General features: G+C 36.1%; 3 protein-coding genes across 4 annotated transcripts in view; 1 reads left to right on the forward strand and 2 right to left on the reverse strand.

Annotated features, from left to right (window-relative positions):
• LOC119069778 (GTPase-activating Rap/Ran-GAP domain-like protein 3) overlaps window positions 1–20,068 on the reverse strand; it is an 85,744-nt gene that overhangs the window by 9,255 nt on the left and 56,421 nt on the right. For both annotated transcript variants that reach the window (XM_037173918.1, XM_037173926.1), the window contains 6 exons: window positions 7,886–7,972; window positions 7,112–7,193; window positions 6,924–7,042; window positions 381–612; window positions 210–308; window positions 3–106 (listed from right to left, as the gene is read on the reverse strand). In XM_037173918.1, the coding sequence (XP_037029813.1) occupies window positions 3–106; window positions 210–308; window positions 381–612; window positions 6,924–7,042; window positions 7,112–7,193; window positions 7,886–7,972 (723 nt within the window). The remainder of the gene's footprint in view (window positions 1–2; window positions 107–209; window positions 309–380; window positions 613–6,923; window positions 7,043–7,111; window positions 7,194–7,885; window positions 7,973–20,068) is intronic.
• LOC119069957 (pancreatic lipase-related protein 2-like) lies at window positions 8,386–16,824 on the forward strand. Its single transcript, XM_037174191.1, has 7 exons — window positions 8,386–8,555; window positions 8,624–8,687; window positions 15,676–15,925; window positions 15,998–16,143; window positions 16,198–16,421; window positions 16,481–16,610; window positions 16,700–16,824. Exons 1-7 carry the CDS (start codon window positions 8,465–8,467, stop codon window positions 16,731–16,733), a joined length of 939 nt encoding a protein of 312 aa, XP_037030086.1. The 5' UTR covers window positions 8,386–8,464; the 3' UTR covers window positions 16,734–16,824.
• Window positions 16,860–18,554, reverse strand: LOC119069896 (carboxypeptidase B-like). The gene is made up of 6 exons (XM_037174103.1): window positions 18,448–18,554; window positions 18,174–18,386; window positions 17,693–18,110; window positions 17,530–17,631; window positions 17,309–17,463; window positions 16,860–17,254 (listed from the first exon to the last, which is right to left on the reverse strand). The coding sequence occupies exons 1-6, from the start codon at window positions 18,510–18,512 to the stop codon at window positions 16,948–16,950; spliced, it is 1,260 nt and encodes a 419-aa protein (XP_037029998.1). The 5' UTR covers window positions 18,513–18,554; the 3' UTR covers window positions 16,860–16,947.

A 20,068-nucleotide genomic window follows, 5' to 3' on the forward strand; every position in this document is an offset into this window, starting at 1 on the left:
ACCTGTTGTCGGTTATCTCTTGAAAATGGTAATAATGTCGAAACGTGAAACATTATTTCGTGACCTTCGTACAGAGTGTAAATGGAATATTTGCCCGTCATGTCACCTTTATGGATTTTATTTTAATTTAGTTATCAACATTAGCAACATCATCACATCGCAACCATAAAATAAAACAAAACAAAAATGTGTCGGTCGTTTTCACATACCCTTAACATCTAATCCGCCACGAAATCGTTCCCATCCTTTTAGTCGTATCTTCTCGCCAAGTACACCCAAAAACTCATCAAATTTTTCACTGCCATCCTCTGTCCCAATGATGATATATGGATGAAATATGGGTTTTTAATGGAATTAAATTGTAAATTGCTGGAAATTACCGTTGCTCAGCATTTCATCGTCACACTTCTGACCGGATTTCATATAAACCACACCGAATTTGAAGTTTACCGACCCCTCTTGTTCCTCCAGCAGTAACAGGTCCTTCTGTATGTCGGCGGAAAATAGTTCTTTCGGTGTTTTTGTTGTGTCCATTGACGAGAAATGGGATAAAAGTTGCTTCACTGTGAGCTTCTGGTTCGGTGTGTATGGCAAGGCTATTTTCTGTGCTCCCTAAAAATTTGCATTGTCTTCAATTAAATGACGTAAAATGTTAAAATAATCTGTAATACCAATGACAATGTTAAGGGCACATTAACAGAGGGGCAAACCACTAAACAACGTGCAGACCAAGAGTTACCAAGAGTTATGTGGAAGTTACCAAGTTGTGTGGAAGGTATTGAGAGTTTTGTGGGAGGTATCAAGAGCTTTGTGCGTGTTTCCAAGATTTTTCTGGGACTTAACACGAGCTAAAAAGTGCGGACGTTGTACCAAGAGTTTTGTGGAACCAGGACTTATTTGGGAGGTATCAAGTGTTTTTTGGGAGGTACCAAGAGTTTTGTGGGAGTTGTAGAAGACAAAAAAGGCGGCCTTTATTCATCAGTGGATATCAATGGGCTGATTAAGAAGAAGAAGATGTTGGATATACCAATCGTGTACGAGGCATACAGAGTTATGATGGAGTTATGAAGAGTTGCAAATTGTGGATTTATGTGGTTTGCCCCTCGTTATCAATTGCTTTGAACCAAAATAGAAACGAATCATTTGGTTAAATATAAACAAGCCACAGTGACGTAAATAAATTTGTTTGGGGCGCCGCAAGCTACTAAATATCGACATCGTTATTTGCATATCAAGCTCAATGCCAAATTCCGGTAACATTTCATCAAAATACTTAATCCATTACCACAATCTCTCAATTTTCGAAGCGCAAAACAGTCTAAGTATCAATCACAGAGATGATAAAATGATTGTGTAACTGGAAAGGGTTGTTTTGTGAAAATGTTTTTTCATCTAAAATCGGAAATTTATTACGAAAATCATTGACCTGAAACACTACATTACTCGTTTATGAATGAAACATTTATCAGTATTTTATGACGTTATATAGCTGGAATGGATATGTGACATGCATATTGTGTGTGTATAACATAAATTCGTAATGCGAGTACGTTAAGTAATCGAATTATATGAGTATGAGTTGAGTACATTCAGTAAATAATATTTTACATGTTACGGGGACGAAAATGGGACATTTCTAAAATTACGTTTCTGTCGTATTCAGCCAAAATAGCGTATCGCATTTGTGTGTCTGCTTTTGAAGAGCTTTTGCGAGTTTTAAGCTTATTTGCATTCCACTGAAATCTTTAACTTTTCAAATGGAATCTAAAAGAAGCTCGAAGCTTTCGAAACTCTCCAAAGCATACATATTATACGTCATTTTGGCTCAACACGACATATTTGTGGTATATATCTATCTCAGACTTTTGATTTTAGGCAATTTTAGGCAACACGAGCAGAGCTAAGACCAATATTTAGTTAATTGTTGACAAATAGGTGTACGGATGGCATAGGTGTGTTAAATTTGCTATGCCTGACGATGGGAGTAAGATCGATTATACCTGTAATTACATCACTATTGATGGCATTGACATCCCAAGTACGGTAAAACACATTTACCATAAACTAAGTTCACTTTGATCGACATTGAGCACAGATAAAGGTAGTTCGGAGAATTATATCTGCATCTGACATTCTTCTTCCAACGTTTACGAGACATTCATTATAACAATGGCAAAGCTACTTGTAAGAAGCAATTTCTGCAAGTTCGTTACTTGATGTAGTTTCGTGAAATACCACCTGCTGCCAATATTTTTACAATTTTCAACTTCGTGTGAAATTAAACTCGTTCCGCTATAATCTCCTTCCACAAACACTCTCAATGTTGTAGGATACAATTGATGAGAATTGAAAAGTATCATATTCGGTATATAAATCTGCTGATGTTCTGTTCTATCATAATATTATATGCAAAGTGCATTAAATAATTTAAATTATTTTGATGGAAATATAAGCTGAATTGGGAAAAAAACTTCATTTCTGCATTTATGTCTGTGTTGTTTACATACAAGCAAACAAATAAAATTATATTAAACAAACTGCACGGGCTGTCGTTAGACAATAGAAACAGAATCTTGTGCTAATGGATCAATTTGTAAGCCCTGTGGTCATTAATGCTCCCGTAAACTAGAAAAGTAACAGGTTATGGGCCCAGGCAACGCAGACGGTGCAGAGGAAGAGCTGTATCTTTTTATATGAATTTAATATGTTTGATGCGCACGGCACTGGAACTGTATCGGAATTGGGAAGTGCACAACGATAAAGGCAATCGATGAAGACGTGATAGTTGATATCGGAAAAGTATTGGAATTTAGAATTGATCGTGGAATCAAAAGCGGTCATGAAATATGAATAAATCGTGGAGTCTGGTGTCTGGACGTGAATCATGGCAGAAACGAATTGGTGATGTAAACCGAAGGAACCATGGCTGAATTGAATGCATGGTAGAGCTGAAGGCAGAAAATGGAATGCGAGACACAGGAACATAAAATTCGGAAGGAAACAGAACATTCCAATGGAATAAGGGATTACATGACGGTATCAGTGGTGATGGGAGTGGTTAATACCACAGTGCAGCTGATACTAGGGGAAATCGTTAAAGCGTAATGCTAATGTAATGACGCAACATTAAGGGATTGGAATGGGTTGTTGACAATGGCAATGAATTTGGAGTTTAATTTGGTCAATTTCTTTGAACAACTTCAGTCTTTAAAAATGTGGTTTTGGTTAAAGGAGGTGTATTTCATTATTCGATTGAGGAGGTGTATTAGATTATGTGCAATTCAGTGAGTAATCAAGTAGTCAACAATATGTTAATTAGTATGCACTGAGAGTTCACTTATAATCAAGTTTAGTTAAAGTCAATTAGTCAATCGGACGTTCACAATAAATTCACTTGTTCAATTTGTAAACCCCGTGGTCAGTACTGCTCCCAACTAGATAACCAACAATAACTTGATAAGTACACATTGTACGACATTAAGATTATGTTATAAACCCACCATTGAGAGGGGTATATTAGAGAGTTTGGTGGAACATAATTTCAACTTCGCAGTTAGTATTACTGGAGTTAGTGAAGATTCAACTGCGATGACACACCAAAAAATGGTTAAAACAATAGAAGTAATAGATTCAATGGTATATCGTGCAATGGTATATCGTGCAATGGTATATCCCATTGCGTGCAAAAGAACAATAGTCGATGAAACGATAACTATCTAACAGCAGACGAGAAAATAACAACAAATAAAAAAAAGTTCATTTAAACTTATGATGCGCATTAGCGCATTCGTACATTATGTCTCTTCTACCTGCCATTAAAAATTTGTCAATAAATTTCCCGACAAAGTTTTAAAAGTTTTCCATTTAATCAAAAAATGTTTTCAGATCCCATCAGAAACAGAATTTATATCAACCTGTCACAAACATAGACGCGATAAATTCATTTTTGTTCTTTTTTTCCGTCTTACGCACCAAAATCTGTAAATATTTATGCCGATATTACCATGTTTCACACATCACAGACATTAAGCGACAAAAATTTTTCTATTTTCTTTAGTTCTATCTTGGGCGCATTATATGAACGTACATACATATATTTACACTAATATCGCTGTGAAAACATTTTCATATCGTTCTCTCGTATCATAATTTCTTATTAAAATATGTATTCCACTTTTCTATGCCAACAGTTTCGTGAGCTTCGTGTCTATATTGGGGGGATATAACATTCAACAGAAAACATCCATAACAATATCATCACAATGATAAATTCAAAATGGGGAAAATGAATTTATTCACCCTCAAATTGAAAATTACATTTTCATTATAAAAGGTGATTTGATTAAACTTTTCTCTGTCATAATAGGCGAATCTCATAAAGCGAAATTGTTATCGTGCGGATAATCTTTTAATTTTTTTTTGTTTGTCCAATTTTTTCGCGCTTTTCAAATTAAACGTAAGGTCGAAGACCTAACGAAAATTTTTAATTAATTGATCGAGTGGATTTTAAATTTACATTCCGCACATTTTTTAGAGAACACTACTCTACCACTGATTTATCCATTCTTTACAAGATACTCCGTACCTCAGTTCATGATTGAATATTATGAATATTCCCTTATCCCGTATTACACAGCACTGCTCCTAGCATTAACACTGAATTGACAAATGTCAAATTTGGAGGCTTTAGTGATAAGAGCCACCGCTTAGAAATATTTTCTATGTTCATGCTAGAAGCAGTGCTGTGTCGGTTTTGTTGTATTTTACTACTACTAGTAAGTATTCTATTGTTAGTGACCCTTCTCAAGCAATATGGATGACCTTTTGATTCGATGATATGTGTAATTTCAGTCCATGCGAAATTAGAGAAATCATAGAAAAGGATCGGACCAGCAGCTTAGTTACGAAAATTGAAAAAAAAGTCGTGACAATTCATGAACGTTCTTGAAAATTCACATTAACACATTCACAGCAGGTCAGATCAGTAGAAATAATGAAATTTTATTTGACATAACGAGTGAAAAAAATATGAAAATTAGTTGATCCGAGGCGAAGCCGAGGTCAATGAACACACTAAAACAAGACTTTTCATTTTTATCCCGAGCTATGTAAAGGGTTTTGTATGCGGGGGCGTCGAAAGAAATCTTGAAACAAGAAAAGTACCGATTTCGACGCATGTAGCATGTAAATGTTACTTGAACAAAATGTTACAAAATTCAAGAGTTATATCGACAAATGCTTTGACAGTAAAACAATCGAAAATTAAATTTACGAAAGAAGTAAGCATTTACAGGAAATTTGCGCAACTACAGGCGAATATTTCCAAACCTTTTTTTTCTTAATGTCATTTCAAAATAACCATTACCGCTGCTATGGTATTATTGGTATTAAAATACTACTCTATTTGACGTGGTAGAACCTGCTATTACTCTGCTGGGTGCTTTGTCGTGGCCGGAATTATTTGAACGATTCAAGTGGTTGAGGAGCACGCTTGCTAATTTCAGTATAATTCATATTTCAAAATCAGAAGTCAGAAAGACAAACATTAATTTAGTGAGTTTAGTGAGTCAATGTCAATTTAACACATGCTCTGTACCATGAAAATAATTATTGTCTGAGTTAAGATGTCTTAATTGAATATGACTTCATGTTCTCGTATTAATTATAATTACAACGAAAACAATAGCCAAAAAGTTAAATTGTAATCGGTCTGTCATGTTAACCACCTTCATTCAATGTACCAATATCACCAATATCTTTACCAAGAATAATATTCGTTCATATAACTCCTACACACAAAATTAATTCCGCACACCTGCTTGCTACAACTGAATAAAGGCAATTGTATTTACTGAGCTCATTGGAATGCTCTAAAATTGATTCGTTTTCTGAGAAATTACCGTACACTTTGGAAACTTCTGTGAAAATGTTACATTCCTCGTTCATTCATACGATGTTTTGAAAAGTAACTGAACCGGAATTATCCGGAGAATTGAATACGAAAATCGAGTGTGATTAAACAAAGGGAAATTGTCAAAATGTTATCGAATTTACATCAATTCAATCCTCGACTGAATCGGTAGCAATGAAATGTTCCTGATATCAATTATTATTGGCGTGTTGATTCAGTCATCAACGCTACATATTTCAATTATTTACAGGAATTTTCGAATAAAAATGCTTAAAGAGCCCCCACCTCTTAACTACCTTGTCTAGTTACATATCGTGGGAAAATCTTCTTTAATATAAAGTCTAATGTTTGATTGTCTTTCTATACGAACTCAGTGAAGTGTAGCCAAAGTGGGTAGCTTCACACTTTTTGGTTGTTTTGTTAAATCACCAGAAGTGATTCGCTAAGAAAATTCGCTAAAGTGTCTCTTAACGTTTTTTAACACTTTGGCGGTTTTACTTGGCGTTTCTTTACATTCTGGCGATTCCTCTTACAAATGAACCGCAAATGATGAATGGCCAAGAAAAATCGCCAGTGTGAAGAAATTCTATAAGTATTTGGCGTTTCTTCACACTTTTTCTTGACTATCGGTTGTTACGATATTTTTAACACAAACAAATTACATTTGAATTTCCAATAATAAAACATAAGAATTAGATACACATGTTTTCAGCCCACTCATCTTCACCAACTAGAGGTGCGCAGGTTGCCCAAATGCGAAACAACACTCGATTTCTTCCAAACCGAAAACCGACTCAATTCCGTCAAGTTCGATACACGTTTTTGATATTTTCCCTTCCGGTGTTTAAAATCACAATCGAAATGACACTCATATTTCTGTGAGTCATCAAATGCCGAGTCCTTCAAAATTGAATTTAATCGGGTTCGGTTTACGCTTCCCGAAAAAGCTCACTCGCTCACCTCTATTGTAGATCTGTTTCTATATACATGCAAATTTAGGTGAATGACTTACCTGTTTTCGAAATAATATCGCCCTGTACAACGGGATACTTTTACTCCCCGAATCCTGCGACACAATCGACAAAAAGTACGGATTCTTTTCTGTGTCTATTCCAACATAATTCTGATGCACTGTTTGTGTATAACAATAGCGGTTAATGATCACATTTTCTAAAGGTTAGCCGTGTGAAAGACCCTTACGTTTTCCTAAAAAATATTTGAAGTACCATCGTGTTTGGTGTTCTGGATTCTCTAAAATTGGAGCACTTGGACTTCCGAATACCTGTAAAAAAGTTATAAATTTGAAATAGAAAAGCTAAGATGTGCGGATACGATGGATAGGGTGGACGTACCAGTCTCCGGCACAAATAACAGTAGTCGAACATTTTTGTTCTTGCATTCATAAAAACAAGTTTATCAATGAAACAACCAAAGGTACTTCTGGTACATGTCTGGAGGCTGGTGCATGCACATGTATAGTCGGACACTTATTGTCGCTTAATTCACAAAATGGTTTGTCAATGAAAGAACAGTAGATGTTCGACTACTGGTAATTGTCCGGAAACTGGTGCACCCACATTGACATTGAAAAGTGAAAACAGAGAACTGAACTTTGTACACGTGCGATAATTGAATTTCGTTATAAGTATTTATAGCACCACATAAAATGTTGAATGTTATTCACCTTTGCTGTACACAAATTACACAATCGTAGCCAATGGCCGTGACTACCAAGCATAATAATGTCCAATGAGAATAGAGGGATAATGGTCATGGTCACTTTTGTGAGAAAAAGGTTTCGGGTCGTGCAGAAATTTATAAACAAAGATAAAGAAGGTTAACTGCAAATGATAAGAACTGTCCTTAGAATTCTGTATCACTTTTCAACCAACGAATTCAATGTAACGAAAGTTTTAAAGAAAGATTTTGTCGTTTAAATGGTTTTCTTTAGCTTATGACAAGTTTGCAACTTACCTCATCTATTTCGGCCAGTGACTCTCCATTTTCTAATCTAAATCTTCGACAATTGGGATCCAAACCTTCTAAATCTGTTTGGGGTATCTGAAAATGTAGAAAGAAAACTTACGTTAAAAGAAGATTTTTTGATTTAGAAATCCTACATGTAAATGGACTTTAGTCTCTTTTTGTTGCCCCCGAAACTAAGTTCACCCACACAAAAAGTGAATGATTCTCTTCAGTGAAACCATTACTCACCCAATCGACAAGTCCGACCCTGTTCTCGATATTATAATTCTTCAAATTGGTCTTGAACTTGTCACGATTAAAAATCTCACAAAAACACTATTGAGTAAGTTCGCTGAACAGCAACTAATATTACAAAATTCCGCAAAATTTGTTTACCGATTAGTATGCCAGAATGTTATACCTAAAACAAGATTTTTTCATGGTGTGTTGATATCGGTGTAGGTTCAACATTGACATTTGGTAGTGAGCAAAAAATAACCTAAGAAAAATTTCTTCAAGGTGTTAGACACGGTCGGTGATTAGATATTCGCATTATTAAACCAAAACTTTTTTTTTTGATCAGTTTGGATGTGGACTTTAGCAGATATTGACGATACGATAAACGTTTCTGGTGTAATGACATTTTCTGTGAAGGCAGTGATTTTTATTGTTACTCATGGTACCTAACTCATACACTTCAGTTCAGCTGTAATTTTATAATTTTGAATATTTTCATGTACTTCGCAGTTATGCTGCATATTGTGGTTTGTGCAAATATGTTCAGAGATGTGGCGCTACGCTTTTATCATGGGTAAGGTGAAAACTGCGAGTGAAAACAGAAATAAAATCGTAATTCGAGAAATCACTGTCAAATATAACATTTTGGTCGGCTGATTCACCATTTCTCGACCTTACTATATAGCCCACCTGAAGTAGTCGTAAAAGGAAAATGTTCTTGCAACAGACTTTTCAACTTCTTTAACTACTCCATCGTTTCACTATTATTAACCCAATGTACCGCTAATCGAAAATTTAATATTATTCATTTATTTCACCTGGATTTGTTCCAGGTGAAAAACATTGACAATTCTTTTTCCGTCATTCATTGCACCCGTAACGCTCCAACACAGTGATTTTGTTAGGTTCTAAAATGGTTTTTTACTGTGAAAGCTGTTACAGCCAGACACAGTAGATTCAGATTACTTTTTATATTTCTAGTTACTAGAGACTCCCGATTATACCTGATCCCAAACCCGGTTTTCGAGAGTTATATCCTGAAGATTTTTTTCTCACTTTTTTGCAGAAAATGTATCCGCAAAACCGACAATTTTCAAAATTCCAAACTTATCTTTTAGCCTCCTTAAAACCTACCATGCCTAAAATATCAATAAAGTTCGATTCTTTTTGTACGAGTTATTTAACTTTGCGTTACCAAGACTATGTGGAGACATACGTGATTTCTCAACCTTCTCGAACCGAACTGAACACCGACTATAGGAAAAAATTGTTCATTGGTTCTCTCAGAATAGCTTCAACTATCCAATGTTACCAACCATTTGAACATCGGAGATAGATTGTATATCGATTGGTAAAAGAATTCGTAAATTCCTTCATAAACATTTGAAACGGAAAGCGTAACACCGTACAGCTATTATAGTATTTTTCGTACCAATCCAAGGAAATGACGATTTTTTCAACAACCAGCACTTTTACGAGCGAAGTGAGTAAGGGAAATAAGAACGTGTGTATCGAATAGTCATGGAAAAATTCATTCAAAACCGTTCTCACACGATAAATTGTAAAGAAATAAAAATTTTCCCGCACGATATATAGTTCGGGAGAACCTGACATTTCATAACAAAAAATCGTGGCAAAATATGTCGTATTTCAGATGTCCGGTGCACAAAATCTTTTACTACTTTTGTTTAAAGCATCTCGTCTAATGTTTGATACAAAGGTTTTTATCTGCCTGGAAAGATAATTTCGATGTTAAATATCCCTCCAGGACAAATTTGTTTATCTCGATATAACTGTATAGCGTATGCACCTCTATCCTAAATGTTTATTTTGACGATTTGGACTAGAACGTCCAAATCGTCAATATAAACATTTTAGACAGAGGTGTGTAAACTACTATTACTTTCAAAGAAATCGACGGGATCTGAGCATCGGTTTTGGTATTTAAAAATAGGGAACGTCAGATTGTTCGAATAGAAACGGAATGTCACACAACCGGAAACACAAACGATTTTTTCTTGGCAAAGCTACGTCATCTTGTCGTACTCCGCGGGGGAGCATAAGGCACCAACACATTGCCTCCATCGCACACGATTCAGCGCCGATGCTTTCACTTCGCTCCAAATTTTTCCTTGGTCCTTGGCTTCTTCGATGATTGTCCTTTTCCACGTAATCTTCGGACGACCCCTCTTCCTGTTTCTCTGTGGATTCCAATCATTGTCCCAAAGAAAAATTGTTTGTGTTTCCGTTTGTGTTGAACATTCAGCTTCTGTTTGAACAATCTTACGTTCCCTATAAAAAGCAAAAGAAAACACAGTTAGTTGCTGGTTCTATTGTTCATCATACTAATCCATATTTTCTTTCATTTACTTTCAATTTCTTTTATTTCCAGTCAATTCCATGTAAAAGGAAATTGATCCGGTAATTGAAGGGTTTGAAAGGAATTAGTAATTTACTTGCTACTATTTTGGCCAGTGAGTTCCTTCTCGCAAGGAATTAACATTTAAAGTTCTTTACACTCGGGATAAAAGTGAAATGTCACGTTTCGTGAAATAATTGACTTCGGATTCGCCTCGGACCAACAAAACTCACACGAAAACTGTGTTATAATTATAAATTGGAAATTGCAGGTAACCTTCTTGAACTTCATGTGACTTATAATTTTTCTTATAAATTATACGTCATTTGCGCAAACTATCTATAATTTACTATTATTCTGTTTGGATAACACATATCAGTCGTTTCGTGAAATAGTTCGCAAAATTTCAATTTTCAAAGTGCTCATTAAAACGCTATCATAACTCTAGTTAACTGACTCGACCTTAATTACATCCGAATACATTTCAGTAGTAAACAGTACCGCACTTGTATTTTGATCAAATTATTCCACTTGAACTCATCAGTTTTGTATGAAATGAAAATATTTATATAATACGATTATGACGATAGCGCGAATCAACTGTATACTTTTGAATTTAGATGAAAAATTGTTGTTTGAACTTTAATTCATTTTGGTGAAATACGGAACTTATATTGAAACTATGGTAAAAACCCAACTTATGGCACGAAAATTACTGCATATGCATAAAAAACGTGTTCATTAGCCGTGCCAATGTGGTGCTCATGTTATTCAATTTCCTTTTTAAAATTTTAAATTTGAGTTGGTTTTTTTTACCACAGCTTTATTAGTGAAACATGTGTGCCGAATATAAAAGAAAAAATTGTGTGTAGTGCTGGGGTTAAAAAGGAAATGAAGTGTATTTGCTGCACCCACCTATCTGATTTTGTAATTAATGAGATTTTTATCCCAACATTTTTCCTAAAGGACCTAAATTTACACAAATGGAATTTTGAAGACCGACATCACAGTGTTCCAAAGCGTTACTGTCACATTCATAAATCTATTTTTGACATCAGTACGTCACTTTGCGACCCCTTTATGTACCGAATTACCCTACAGTAACTGTAGACTTTCTAAAAACCAAGAAAATTTTTTCTTGGTTTTTTGGGTTTTGGAGCCCATTTTTCCCTTGAGGGGGCGCGCGACACATTTTCTGTTTCTCTGTTTTACTTGAGTCTGTGATTTCTCCATATAAAAATGCATGCAAAATTCACAAAAAAACCAGTAAACCACGAAACAGAAAATGTGTCGGTTTTCAAAATTCCGCGAGTGTAGATTGATTTTCAAGTTGTTGTTGAAATTTACGCACTCCAATCGGGACTCATTTTCTATTATACTTTCTGCCTCTTTCTCAATGCTAATGACATCTTCGTTTTAAGAAGTTCGATATGATTTGCTTGTGACGAAAAGATTCTGATTCAGTTATGTATGACATTACATTCTCACTATATCTACCTTGGACACATTTGAAGCATGGAAAATTTGAAAAACATTTTTATTCAAAATAGTACTCTATTTGACAGCTGTCACTACAATCACTCATGTTTGCAGTCCGCTGACCTTGGACATTGCTAAATTCTTTGACATCTTTGTCGATTCTTTGACATCTTTGTCGAAATAGCGGAGCGTACATTGCGAGGTAGAGTCAATGTAGAAAGTCAATGTTCTAGCCATGATTATAGTTCGTCAATGAACCGAATGCAAGGAATGAACAATAGCCTAGTCACACTGAACTAAGTAGTTTTTTCATTTTGGGTGAAAGCAAGCGATACAAGGATAAACCATTATTCGTCACCAAACACAGCAATACAAACATTCAATCTGAAAACTTTTTCACCACTGTTTTGATCTGAGAGATGATTTAATAGCATCTTTCGATGCTTTGCATTTTATAATGCTGTTCAAAAATACCACATCTCATCAGGCCATGGCGACAGTGGCAAAGAAAGGACAAACCTCTAGGAAGTAAGTCATTCCTTTTCGCATGAATAAGTCTACAGTTAGCCAATTATATTATGACTACGGTTGTGGGATTCATTACTTTTACATCCTACACACTTCCCACATTCAATTGAACCAACGAATTCAATTTCATTTTTGATTTTGTCGATTGGCACCATTGACATACAGTGGTTAGTTCTCATTATCTGCTTGTGGTGGCACCATATACTTTTCGTGTCCAAGCAGTTCAAGAAGTACTAGGTAGCGTCAATCAAAATTCTGAAAGAACAGTTTAGATCACATCTGATTTGATCGCAAAGGCAGTAAACAATTTAGAAGGTTTTTTTTGTGCATTATATGTATTTTACATGCTACATGCGTCGAAAACGGTACTTTTCATGTTTCACGCACTAATTTAGACTTCCAAAGCATGCAAAAACCACTCGGGATAAAAATATGAAATGTCTCGTTTTCGCGTGTTTATTGACCTCGGCTACGCCTCGGATCAACAAAATTCACACGAATATATTTCATCTTTTTATCCCAAGTCATGTAAAATACTGATGCTTTTCTGATCTTTCAAAAACATGAGAAGGAAATTCGTGTCAAATTGGAGAAATGTAAAACGCTAAAGAAATACATGTAGAATGAATGGAACGAATTACATGAAGAAAACCAACAAAAGCGTTAAAAACGTATGTTGATTGTTGAGTTTAAATTGGACAAAAGAGCAAAATTCTAATCATAAGATGTTGTGCAACAAAATGACGATCGACTGTACCTCCACCTTTTTTGATATCGGCCTTCTTGGTACATAACATATGCAAGATTCTTTTCATAACATTTTCATTGTTCATTTGTCAACAGATTGCGAAGTGACATTTCAGTGGATTTTTAAGCTTTTCGTGATATCGCAAAAACTGCAGGTTATTTCATTAACTTTGGGAACACGGGTTCTCCAATTCATATGAGTGATAGATCGTTGGATTCGTCTTTCAATTCTAGAGAAGTCGCATCTTTAATTTTTTCGATTAATTTTGTTTGCTTTCTGTGCAAAGTGTTCAAAAGTGAAGGCTTGTCAGAGGGTCCCGCGAACAGTTTGTCGGAAATTACTCAAGAAATAATTATTATAAATCATTGTTATGCTGTACTAATGTCGGTCTTGGGAAGACCTACTACAGGTGGAGTGTATGCACTAATTGGTGCAAGTACATCCACAAGATTTATGACCAAAAATATAGTGTTCGCCTTCTCTGCAAAATTGATGCTTCACGGGACTGACTGTGTAGTGTAGCAACTGCAAGTCTTCGGAACAAGGAAAAAAGTAGATTAAAATTGACTGCACTTCCAGACGCTGTTCCAGTAGTAGAGCCCCTAGAAAGAAAGTGAAAATTTTCCGAGTCCCTTGGAACATCAATTTTGCAGAGAAGGTGGACTCTCTGAACACTATATATTTGGTGAGCAGTCTTTTTTTTCGCTTGTTAATAAAAAGAAATAAAACGGTAAAACGTTATCAGGTCCAAAGAAATGTTTTTGTCACAACTTTTGTGGATATATACTTGCACCTACCAGTGCATACACTCCACCTGTAGTACGTCTTCCCATGACCGACATTAGTACAGCATAACAATGATTTACAATAATTATTTCTTGAGTAATTTCCGAAAAACTGTTCGCGGGACCCTCTGACAAGCCTTCACTTTTGAACACTTTGCACCGAAAGCAAACAAAATTTATCGAAAAAATTAAAGATGCGACTTCTCTAGAATTGAAAGACGAATCCAACGATCTATCACTCATTTGAATTGGAGAACCCGTGTTCCCAAAGTTAATGAAATGACCTGCAGTTTTTGCGATATCACGAAAAGCTTAAAAATCCACTGAAATGTCACTTCGCAATCCGTTGACAAATGAACAATGAAAATGTTATGAAAAGAATCTTGCATATGTTATGTACTAAGAAGGCCGATATCAAAAAAGGTGGAGGTACAGTCGATCGTCATTTTGTTGCACAACATCTTATGATTAGAATTTTGCTCTTTTGTCCAATTTAAACTCAACAATCAACATACGTTTTTACCGCTTTTATTGGTTTTCTTCATGTAATTCGTTCCATTCATTCTACATGTATTTCTTTAGCGTTTTACATTTCTCCAATTTCACACGAATTTCCTTCTCATGTTTGAAAGATCAGAAAAGCAGCAGTATATATAGATAAAAAGTAGAATTTTCGTGTGAATTTTGTTGATCCGAGGCGTAGTCGAGATCAATAAACACGCAAAAACGAGACATTTCATCTTTTTATCCCGAGTGGTTTTTGCATGCTTTGGAAGTCGAAATTAGTGCGTGAAACATGAAAAGTACCGTTTTCGACGCATGTAGCATGTAAAATACATATAATGCACAAAAAAAAAAACTTCTAAATTGTTTACTGCCTTTGCGATCAAATCAGATGTGATCTAAACTGTTCTTTCAGAATTTTGATTGACGCTACCTAGTACTTCTTGAACTGCTTGGACACGAAAAGTATATGGTGCCACCACAAGCAGATAATGAGAACTAACCACTTGTATGTCAATGGTGCCAATCGACAAAATCAAAAATGAAATTGAATTCGTTGGTTCAATTGAATGTGGGAAGTGTGTAGGATGTAAAAGAAATGCATCCTACAATCCCATAGTCATAATATAATTGAGTACCTGTAGTGAATCATAAATCTAAATGAAAGTAAAAACTTTCATTAAATTTCATCATCAGACTTGCCTCCTCATGCTGAATCCAGATAAGTCAATGTTATAAACTGTTAGTTAGGGAGATAATGCCATCGAGTCGCACGCGGCCTAACACATTAGATCTAATGACACCTATTTTTAAGATGTTTGACTATCCAATGTTACCTGGGTTACAATTTACTTGGGTTTCACAAAATACTGTGGCTACCTCAAAATAGATGGGCCGAGTTTCTATGCAATTTTTGTATTTTTAATGAGGTATGGCATCTGTATAGAACTTTCGTGCCATCGCACATCTGATTCGGTTAAAAATGATGTTAACTCCCCACTAAATATTTACCTTGGAAAATGACTTTCGTAATACCAGCTCTGTTAAAAAGTTAAACTTTAAAGCACAAAATGAATGCATTCCAAGGAAGATAGAAACTGAAACATCACCCTTATTGACATCACCAGTTCTTTCACATTTCTTTTATTTCGTTGTTTAGAGAAACAACCAACATTTACACAGAATTCAATTTAACGGACGCTATAAAATTGCTGCAACATCCATCGTTCCATGAAAATCATTCTACAGTCATTTATATTCACGGTTGGAACGAAAAGATGAACGAGGCTGAAACATTGTTGGTCATTGTTGAAGCATATTTGACTCGAAAAAAGCACAACGTTCTCGCTCTAAATTATGAAAAGTTATCCGAAAAGTTTTACACAACTGTGGTGGATAATGCCAAAAAGGTACGAACGCCATAACTATACATATATATATGCCGACACAGTTTTTCAATCGTTCCATTTATGTAAATTCAGCTCGGCACAAGACTTGCTGACGCTTTACGGAATTTATATTACTCCGGTTTGAATCCAGACCGTGTGCACTTGATGGGATTTTCAGTCGGTGCACATATTTGCGGTGAAGTGGGACGTGCGCTGCGACCGCATTTTACAATTCCGAGGTGAGTGATTATCTGTCACAGAGCATTCTAGACATCTGAATGTAAACCAAAAAGAATCACAGGATTTGATCCGAGTTATCCGATGTATTATGGTACAAGTAACCATGTCGAGCTTAATAGATCCGATGCCCGGTTCGTTGATATAATCCATACAGATCTGGGAATTACCGGAGGACCAACGTCTTCAGGTCATGCAGATTTTTATCCGAATGGTGGTAGACGACCACAGCCTAGATGTGGATCAGCACTTTGGCAATTTTTGTCCCTTGCTATTGGTGGTATAAATTTGATTCTCTGCAAAACACCTTTGTTTCGATTGTAATTTGTTATTGTTTAGATCACTGTGCTCATGATTCGTCGGTACATTACTATGCCCGGAGTGTGACGGCAATTAACCCAATTTTCATCGCAATAAATAAATTGAATCCATACGATACCACGCAAATGGGCTACAACTGTTCCAACACGTAAATGCATTTTCTGATTTCAAATTTTTTTGCTATTGCTGGTAATATTCAAATGATATTAGTTTTGTTCTCTCTGCTATACATTTCAGGGCCTCTGGCGATTATATTTTGAAGACTGATTAATTAATTCCGATGGGACTTCGGGGAACGTACAACTAAATTCCTCGATAGTTTATGTGCGCGTTGATTGCGATTGACTTTTTGTTTCATAATGGATAAATTGAATATGATGTACGGTACGATGGATGTACGGACTGTGATATATGTCAGAGAGTAATTTTATTTGTTTTTATTCACAAAATCTAAACGCTAATGGGTGCGAAAGGCTTCACCATTCCTATTTTCTGCCATGAACTTCAGCAACATAATGCAACATTTCCTCTATACCCATCCACGTCTCATCAACAACCGATTGAATTCTACTGGCTGGCAAATCAAATCCATAACTTCCGCCCCCGGGCAATTCGATTGTTGTCGATATGTCAACTCCACGAAAAGCTGAATAATCATCACTATACCCAAATCCGATATACAACTCAATGGCAGCATTGCCGATGGTGTATGTGGTACCATTCACTCTACTAACGGCATCGGCAAAACGATTTCCCACAATTTCATGTTCTTCCCAATTGTCGACCTTAACGCTAAAACAACAAAACCGATTATCAGATGGAAATTCAAACGTTCGCCTTACGTACAAATCATAACCCCATGGATATAAGAAATACTGGCCGTAGGAATGAATGGCGACATAAAGTTTGATTTGATTGTCGTATCGGTCGAATACATCTCTTACGATGCTAGCTTCTGGTTCGGTAAATGGAGCTGTGCCTCCATATGTTTCGCTGCACGGCTAAAAGGTTTAAACAGAAAAAAATCAGTTCGGCTGGATATGCATGCGCTGCATCATATTTTATACGTTTGTTGAAGCCCTCCACTCATGTGCGAAGTTCCGATTGCCATCAACACCAACACACGTATTGTTAGCATTTATGCTCCTAGTCTTTCGCCACAAACGTTGCTGTTTAAATAATTACGGATCAGTCCCGGATGTAGTCATACAAAAATGTCATCTCTCTTACGAATTGATGAGTATATTCGAAGCCATCCGGATTCGTTACCGGCAAAATTATTATGTCGATGCTTTGCAGCTCTTCATGCTGGTCATAATGTTCAACTAATTGTTGCATTAAGTATACAGCAGTCATTGGAGCCGCCCACTCCCGTGCATGGATAGTCGCCTCAAAGAATACTATAGGCTTTGTCCCATCAAAGCGGCCGATTTTTAAAGCTCGGATAGCTCGACCTTCATAACTAAAACCGAGAGTTTCAGCTTCACAAATGTCTCCATACTGCAATGTTAAATGAGTGAGAAATCGATTGATTTCTGAAAATGACCAAAAGTGATTAAAATCACTGAATCGGGGCTGTCCTTGTGACTCTAGACGGCTCAGTCGAATCTCATTTTCAGATTTTTCGTTGCGTTCACGTTCGAAAACTCTATAAAAAATTATCTTTCAGTCATCGCGTCTTGTTCGATTTCTTTTACGGAACAAGAATAACCTTTCCACGTTTTCAATAATCAGCTCGTGTTCAATGTGGTTGTCATTCAAAAAAATTTCAAACTGAAACTGAGTGTCTGGAGAAACCATAATTCGGCTAGGTTTTCCTTTTCTCGAAATTTGTTCCCAGAAATCGACTGACTCGTTATCTTCCCATTGCTTCAGAAGGTGTCCTTGCTCTTCGGAATGAGGAGTAACCAGCCACACTTTATAGCTGAAATTTTTTTGGGATTCTAAATTAATTTTCTACGACACGACAAAATGGAGATGTTAACCCTTCGTAAGAAAACTGTTGCGCACAGGCAAATGAAAGCAAAGCACAAATCAAAAACACTTTCATGGCTCAATTACTCTGCTGTTCAGAGCGATACTGAGAGTATCATACACTGAGACTAACTGGTCAAGTTGTGGCGAGATAGAAAATATTAAAGCAATCTTATCAACAAAAGCCACGATATGATGCAACACTTTCAAAATGCTTCAAGCTAAAAATATCACCGAGATACGAACAAATGTTTAGCGATTATTTTAGCTAGACAGTCCGAAAAGATTGTACCACCGAATTACAAATAGAAAGACATCTGATATCCAACGAAGAGTACATTGCCTCTTGAATCATGTACTCACTGAGTACTACTCAGACACGTAACCACGTGAATGTTTTACATTTTTCATCTTCCCCCAAAGTGTTATATCCACTGGGTGATCTGTTAATAAAATTCATCGTAAAGAAATGTTCCGGGAAAATCGATAAAAGTATTCAACAAGTTGGTGAAAGAAATTTTGACAGAAAATGTATCGGTCATCTGTCAAAATTTCCCGTTCGTGTGGAAAAATGTATGAGAATTTCATTTCACTTCATTGACTGGTTTTTTGCTGGACTTTTTACTTGATACAACGAAATGTTAATCAGGCAAGCTGCTTCTGCAGTAAATTCCATTCCGTAAATCGCTCTTATTACTTTGATGAAAATGATCTTACCCAAAGCTAAAGTGATCATAGTCGACAATATATTGTAAGAAATGACTTTTTACCGTTTTGTTCAGTTGTTTGATCAACTGTTAAGTTTCAGTACCTTAACTCATGCTTGAAGTGCGTTGTCTCACCTGGAAATTATGGGCATCACATTCTCCCAGTAGAGTTATTTGCAGAGCAAGAAGCCACAGTCGTTGCCATAAGGCTGAAAAATGTAAACTGCTGGAAAAGCAGCAACCAGGGACATGCAATCATAATTGATAAGCATGTAGCAACTATTCCTGAATTAGCTATGCACCCCTCAATACATCTTTAATAAAAAATATAACTTCCCGACAAGAGACAAGAGACTATACCAAGACGGCCTCGAGATCTGGCTTTGCCGTCTTCTCTAGCGAATTCACGCTAGACATATCTGGACACATATGTCACTATTACACAAGCTTAAATCAGTGCAATCGCTGCAGCATGCAAGAATATGACCTCTCTTGATGTCAAAGATAAAGACATTAACATATGTTCAGACAACCAAGCTTCACTCAAAGCTTTAAATTCTTAAATTCTCACTGTTTTACATCAAAACTTATGATAGAATGCATGGAATCACTGCAATGCCTTTCCAATAATAACACAGTGAACCTTCACTGGGTCCCCGGACACAGTTGCATTGATGGTAATGAAAGAGCCGACAATTTAACACGTCTAGGCAGCGATACCACCTTTTTGTGGCCCATCACCAGTCTTAGGATTCACCTACATGACGCAAAGAGGCGCTATCAGAAAATTCTTTAAAGAAAAACATAAAGAACAATAGGAAAATCTCACTAACTGCATTCATAGCAGAGCCATAATTGATGGCCCAAAGCTTAAAAAAACTAATTTCTTGCTAAATAAATCAAGAGAAGAACTAAGGCTTATCAT

This window comes from Bradysia coprophila, chromosome II (genome assembly GCF_014529535.1).
Source record: "Bradysia coprophila strain Holo2 chromosome II, BU_Bcop_v1, whole genome shotgun sequence".
Lineage (NCBI taxonomy): Eukaryota > Metazoa > Arthropoda > Insecta > Diptera > Sciaridae > Bradysia > Bradysia coprophila.

Excerpts from the sequence above, each read along its gene's own strand:
- LOC119069957 (XM_037174191.1), top strand. The coding sequence starts at position 8,465 with ATGTGGACTTTAGCAGATATTGACGATACGATAAACGTTTCTGGTGTA. Across the intron at positions 8,556-8,623 it reads GATTTTTATTGTTACTCATG|TTATGCTGCATATTGTGGTT; the intron begins GTACCTAACTCA and ends TGTACTTCGCAG. Across the intron at positions 16,422-16,480 it reads TTTGTCCCTTGCTATTGGTG|ATCACTGTGCTCATGATTCG; the intron begins GTATAAATTTGA and ends GTTATTGTTTAG.
- LOC119069896 (XM_037174103.1), bottom strand. The coding sequence starts at position 18,512 with ATGAAAGTGTTTTTGATTTGTGCTTTGCTTTCATTTGCCTGTGCGCAA. Across the intron at positions 18,111-18,173 it reads ATTATTGAAAACGTGGAAAG|AGTTTTCGAACGTGAACGCA; the intron begins GTTATTCTTGTT and ends AATTTTTTATAG. Across the intron at positions 17,464-17,529 it reads AGTGGAGGGCTTCAACAAAC|CCGTGCAGCGAAACATATGG; the intron begins GTATAAAATATG and ends TAAACCTTTTAG.